Source organism: Tigriopus californicus, chromosome 7 (genome assembly GCF_007210705.1).
Source record: "Tigriopus californicus strain San Diego chromosome 7, Tcal_SD_v2.1, whole genome shotgun sequence".
Classification (NCBI taxonomy): domain Eukaryota; kingdom Metazoa; phylum Arthropoda; class Copepoda; order Harpacticoida; family Harpacticidae; genus Tigriopus; species Tigriopus californicus.
The window spans coordinates 10656647-10662972 of NC_081446.1; the positions used below are offsets into that span (position 1 = coordinate 10656647).

The 6326-nt window shown below is 47.0% G+C and overlaps 1 protein-coding gene across 1 annotated transcript; it reads right to left on the reverse strand.

Annotated features, from left to right (window-relative positions):
• Nucleotides 1-1120: 1120 nt before the first annotated feature.
• LOC131883463 (uncharacterized protein K02A2.6-like) lies at nt 1121-3273 on the reverse strand. The gene is made up of 5 exons (XM_059230944.1): nt 2598-3273; nt 2108-2493; nt 1894-2018; nt 1523-1808; nt 1121-1153 (listed from the first exon to the last, which is right to left on the reverse strand). Exons 1-5 carry the CDS (start codon nt 3271-3273, stop codon nt 1121-1123), a joined length of 1506 nt encoding a protein of 501 aa, XP_059086927.1.
• Between the last annotated feature and the right edge of the window lie 3053 nt (nt 3274-6326).

Here is a 6326-nt window from a genome sequence, read left to right on the forward strand (position 1 = left end):
GGGGGCATAGCTTTTGGCCACGCCCTTGTTGGTGGTCTTCCTGCCGCGGGCGGCCGTCCCCGTCGTGGAGGTTGTGCGGTGTCAATGGGTCTGTTGATGTCCAAATGAGCGGGTTTCAGGCGATCAATTGATATATTGATATGATCTCCTCATAGGTGATAGGCAGTTGCAGGGTGGAGTTTGATACCAAGACTCTGGGCAATATCACGCCAGAGGGAGGAGACAAATTGGGAGGCTTTGTCAGAAGTGAGATAAGAGAGGGCGCCGAAACGGGAGACCCAATTGCTTACAAAAGCTTGAGCACATGTTGTAGTGTCAGTTTGTTTGAGCGGAATTGCCTCCGGCCAGCATGTAAAACAATCAACCAATGTTAGGAGATGGGTGAAACCTTGCGAGTTTGAGAGGCCCAACCAGATCGATATGCACATGATAGAAACGGCGCTTTGGAACGTCGAAATGTTGGAATGGGTTTTTTGTGTGAGCTTGCATCTTTGCTTGTTGGCAGGAAACGCAGTTGCGAGCCCAGTCTCTAATCTGCTTTGCCATGCCGTGCCAAACAAACTTGCGAGCAACGAGTTTTTGGGTGGTCTTGACTGACGGGTGGGAAAGTCCATTTATGTTATCAAACACTTTGCGGCGGGGGGCAGTGGGGATTATGGGACGAGATTCACCTGATGAAACATCGCAAAGTAGTGTCTGGCTATTTGGGCCAAACTGTACATTATGGAATTGCATGTTTGAAATAGATGTTCTCCAGAGCATTGTCTCCTAATCCTCACCTTGACTTTGGCCATCTCGGAAAAATCCAAACTAGGAGAGAAGTTGAATGTAGCATTGACATGGCAACGTGACAACGCATGTGCCGAACATCCGTTGTAAATTCTGAGATGTATGTCAGATGTCGTTGTTGGCGATCTGACCACGGATCAGAGATTTTTGCAAAAGCAAAAGTAAGTGGTTTGTGATCGGTAAATATTGAGAACACTCTTCCCTCCAAGAAAAAACGAAAGTGACGGACACCGAGGTAAACGCCCAGTAGTTCGCAGTCAAACGCACTGTATTTTTGTTTGGGCGGGCACAACGGGCGGCTAAAGAAAGCGAGATGGCGCCACTGGCCCGCTTACCGTTGTTCGAGAGCTCCACCAACAGCAATCTGTGATGCATCAACGACAAGAGGCACGGGCGCATTTGTATCAGGGTAAACAAGCATCGTAGATTCTGCCACGGCCCTCTTTGCTTTGTTAAAAGCCAAGAGTGTTTCCTCATTCCAGACAAGATCTTTGGGTTTGCCTTGTAATGCCACGTAGAAGGGTGTCATGATGCCAGCAACTGACAGGATGAATCGATGGTAAAAGTTAATCATCCCGATGAATTCTTGGAGACCTTTGATGTGCGTGGGTTGGGCGAATTCGGAGATGGCCTGGACCTTGTCTTGGAGAGGTTTGATCCCGTTTTTGGAGATTCAGTGGCCGAGAAAATTAAGCTCTGACTGACCAAATTGACACTTGGCCAGATTTATTACCAAACCCGTAGCCATAAGACGTTTCAAGACCTTTTTCAGGTGGTCCTGTTTAGTCCTGCTGGCCACAAGGATGTCGTCTAAGTAAACGAAAATGAAGTCAAGCCCCTTGAGAACGGTGTCCATGAGCCGCTGGACGTCCTGAGTAGCATTTTTGAGCCCAAAAGGCATCTTCAAGAATTCAAAAAGGCCAAAGGGTGTGATCACAGCGGTCTTGGCCACGTCCTCAGGGCGGATAGGGATGTGGTGGTAGCCCCGTACTAAATCGATTTTCGTGAAGTACCTGCAGCTGTGGAGATGGTTAGCAAAATCCTGAACATGAGGTACCAGGTAGCGATCAGGGGTGGTGACGTCATTGAGGCGCCTGTAGTCACCGCAGGGGCGCCACTTGTTGGAGCCCTTTGGGATCATATGTAAAGGCAAAGATCGAAAGGCTGCTGGATCGCTGGATGATGCCCATCTCTTCCATTTTCAGGAACTCGGCCTTGGCGTATGCCAACTGCAAGCGTGAAGCGGCGGACCAGATGTGGGGATGAAATGTTCCACCCCGTGTTTGTTGTCATTTGAGTTAAATGCTGGTTGGACCACCTCCGGAAAATCCATGAGTAGCCGGGTGAATTCGTCATTAGCTGCTTCAACTGAATTGAGGTGCAGGACAGAACCGGAAGTAAGTCCAAGGGTGATTGGTGAGAGGGTGTTTGCATTGACTAGACACTTGTTGTGAAGGTCGATGAGGAGGGAGTGGAAACGCAGAAAATCTGCACCGAGTAATGGCTGGGACACATCGGCCATGAAAAAAATCACAGTATATTGTTTGCTGCCGAAATAGAGAGCGATGGTGCGTTTCCCGTAAGCTTTGATCTTGGATCCGTTAGCGGCCGACAGGGTTGATGAAACGGGACGGTTGTGTCTCTCATAGTACATGGCAGGAATAACGCTCACCTCAGCCCCAGTGTCAGCTAGGTACCGACGCCCTGAATTACAATCAGTGGCGTATGGTAAGCATGCAGAGGGCGTTGTGCCGGCCGCCGTTGCAATGGACGGCTGTCTTTTACGTTTACCGCAGGGAAAAACTTGCAGCCGCTCTTGCAGCTATTGGCGTCTGCACTGAACTGGACATGGTACCAACAGACGTCGGATTTGTGCTCCTTGATGGTGCAGTGGGTGGGTGTCGTCTTCCTCCTTGGGGAGGGTGTTGGTCGCACGGCGTTGATGTCAAGCTTGGTGTCGGCTAAGCTCTTGCACTTCAAGGTGGTCCATATTGCATCAGCCTGGTCGGCGGCCTTGCGAGGGTCAGCAAAGGAATCTTCACCAGAGAGACACTGTCGAATAGAGGCAGGCATCCTGGAGAGGAAAATGCCCTCAAAAAGAAAGTTCATGGGTTCATTGCCCAAGAAAGCCAGCATTTCATCCATCAGCTCTGGCGATTTCCGGTCGCCGAGTTCGCCAACGTTGAGCAAGGCTTGAGTGCGTTCTTGACGTAAGAGACAGAATGTCGATGTGAGCCGCTTCTTGATTGTTGCGTACTTGTCAGCGGTCAGAGGGTGTTCTAGGATGGCAAGGATTCTCACAGCAATGACTTCGTCTAGGGCAGAGACGACATCGGGCCACTTGGTACCATCTTGTGTGATTCCACGGATGTCGAACTGTGCCTCAGCCTGGACGAACCACACTTTGGCGCGCATTGGCCAAAAGGTAGGCAACTTGAGTCCGACTGCCGATAGGCAGGAGTTCTGGGATTGACCGTCTTCCATCTTGATTCTTAGAGGTCTGCGATTGTTTGTTCACCTGAGAATGTTGTTCGTCAGGGTGGGGGTCACCATTGAAGCCGGGCACGGCGGGACAACTCGGATAATCAGTCCTTTTATTCTGTACCTAAATACCAGATTCACAACCAGGGAAAAAATTTCCTAACCGAGAAACGGGGACGAGCAAAACAAATCCGATTGAAACATTAATATTAGGCTTGCCGCCCAGGGACGCTAGAAGGCGTACTTTGTTCTTAAGGCAAGAACTTAAGATTGAACCACGCAATTGGAATCACTTGTCAAGTTCGATATTTGCCCACCTAAAATACAAAAAGCTACGTGCTTGATTGAGCCTTGGAGGTCATAAAGCTAGGCGCTTGACTGAGCCTTGGAGGTCACAAAGCCAGGTGCTTGACTTTAGAGGTCACTAAGCTAGGTGCTTGACCTAGCTTTATAGGTCATAAAGCTAGGCGCTTTTTTCCTCTCCTCTCGTAGCAGAAATTTCATTTATTCTCGGCGAATTCTTTGCCAAAGTCTCTGTTCATAAAGATACATGAATTCGATTATTTGGCATAACTTGAATGGACAATACTCAGAGTAACTCTCACCTCCGTTTCTTTTCAGCTGGTCAAATAATTGGCCTAAAGACCTATGTACAAAAGGATACCAACGGCATAACGGGGAAAAACACTTCCCCGCTAGCAAGGTTGCTCAGGTTCTGGCTTGCTCGATGGCCTTGGCGGGACGCTTGCTACGGTGCGTGAAGAAGATCAGGGAGAAGAAACGCTCCACTTCATACAAGGAGAAGCTCTATCTTGTGATGAAAGAAGACTTATCTCTCCTAAAAAAGGGTTTTATGTACGAAATAACTATCGCTAACGTGGTAGAAGGGGAAGGTTATGTGCAGGTTAAACACTATGAGTCCCACGAAAGCATTAGCCGCGACGAGCGAAATCGTTTAGACCACGTTCGCTCTTTGAGAAAATCATCTGAAGCGAAAAGACAACCTCAAGATCAGAAGCAAAAATCCAACCAAAAGCCCAAGAACCAAATTGGGGGTGTTAACAAGGGGCAGGGCTGGCAACCAGCCACCACCCCTGACGAGAAATCGGATAGAAAAGAGAGACGCAACCGTTGTTTCTTGGGCAAAAATCTGGGACATTGGATCAATTACTGTCCCCTTAACAATGCCAAGCCTTGATCACTCATTTTAATTTTGTCATAGAATTATATGCGAGTTTAAAGTTTACTTCTAGTAATGTAGTTCCTTTTTCCGGATGCAGATTCTCGCATCTCTGGAAATGCAGGAGCATTTGACGAAAGATCCTATAGGTACCAAAGGAGATGGTTCCTGGACGTATTCACGATGAAAATTTCCGTGATTTGGGGGTTAATGAATTAAAACCCAGCAGCTTGGTTTTTGATGCCATCAGCCGAGGCTATACTATTCCTCTCGCTTCATACCCACCAGCCACACACCTTCCAAATAATGCGTTAGCTCGAGACAAGAACAATCAAGAATTTTTGGATGAACACATTGCTTCTTTGGAATAATCGAAAGCGGTTTATCGAGTCTCTGAAAAAACGCACTTGGTGTTGCCGCTTCAAGTCTCGCATCCTGAAGGCCGCCCGCAAAAGATTATTTTCCAATGCTGCGCAATCACTGAACAAGTATACAATCAAACACAGTGTCAAGCTTGACCATTTAGCCTTGATTCTGACGGAAATTCCGCAAGGTGCATGGTTTGCCTCTATGGATCTCTCGCGAGGCTGCTACCATTAGCGTTTCTTGGCATTTCTGATCTAGTCTACTTTTTCACAAAAATCATTAAGCCTTTAATCGTTTATTGTAGACGACATGGTGTCGCAATCTTCATATTCATTGACGATCTTCTCATTTTGGAACACTCTAAGCCAGACTGTTTTAAAAAAGTTGCTTTTATCCGCTCGGTCTTTCAGCAAGCGGGCTTTGTTGAATCTTACGATACGTTTCAACCTCCTACCCAAGATGGGATGTACCGCTTTGACTCGCCCATTTCTTCGTTTCCTATCAAGGCAGAACTTTTTTATATTCGTTCTTGTCTTTTGAGTCCTCGAGGAGAATTGAAGATTTCTTTGTCAGCCATTACTATTTCCTCTGACGCTTCAAATGTTGCGAAAGCGGCAGTACTTACTTGTTCAATGTTCCCCCTTTCTCATTCATAAAGAGAATAAAGGGGCCCTGTGGAAAAGCAATTCATTTTCAGGCGTTTTATTCCGCTGAATCGCAGTGAAGTTCTAGTTGGCGCGAACTTTCCACTCTTTATGACTTATATGTAAAAAAAAGTCACCAATTTGAGGGTCGCCAGGATGGTCATTTCACAGACAATAAATCTGCTGAAACCATAATGATCAAAGGCTCCAGCAAACCTTACTTACAAAGCATGGCACTTCGAATCTTCAGGAAATGCAAGTCGTTGAGAATAAGTTTTGGTGTTCCCGAGCCGATCCTCGATTAGAAATTGCTGATGACTTCTCTCGTGCCCTGGATCTCGATGATTGGGGTGTCTATGATGATTCTTTAGCTGAGCTTTGGCTTGCATAGAGCTGGTCCTTTTTCAATCGATCTGTTTGCGTCAGATTTGAATGATCGACTACCAACCTTCATCTCAAAAAATGCGTCGGAGAAGGCTATCGGTCGAGAAGCCGTCCTCTTCGACTGGAGTGCTTTTGGCAAAGCTTTTGCTTGTCTGCCACCAAAAATCATCACAGCGGTTCTCAAGCATTTCGTAGATTGTAAAGCGTCAGGTGGTCTTATCATCCCAGGCTTGTTCTCCTTGTATGCGTGGCCGCTAATGTGCGCTGATGGGGTTCATCTCAACAAGCTTCTTCCGCCCTGGAGACTTATCTGGCCTTATTTGCATAAAGGCGAGCATGTTCATAGTCCAGTATTCTCTGGCTATACTCCTTTTCCTTTCCTGTCCTTAGAAGTCAATGGAAGGGTTGTCAGACCCTTTTCGAATCAAATTCGACCTGATTTCTGCCTTACTAAATCAACTTTTTTCATTGTATGTGCTAGC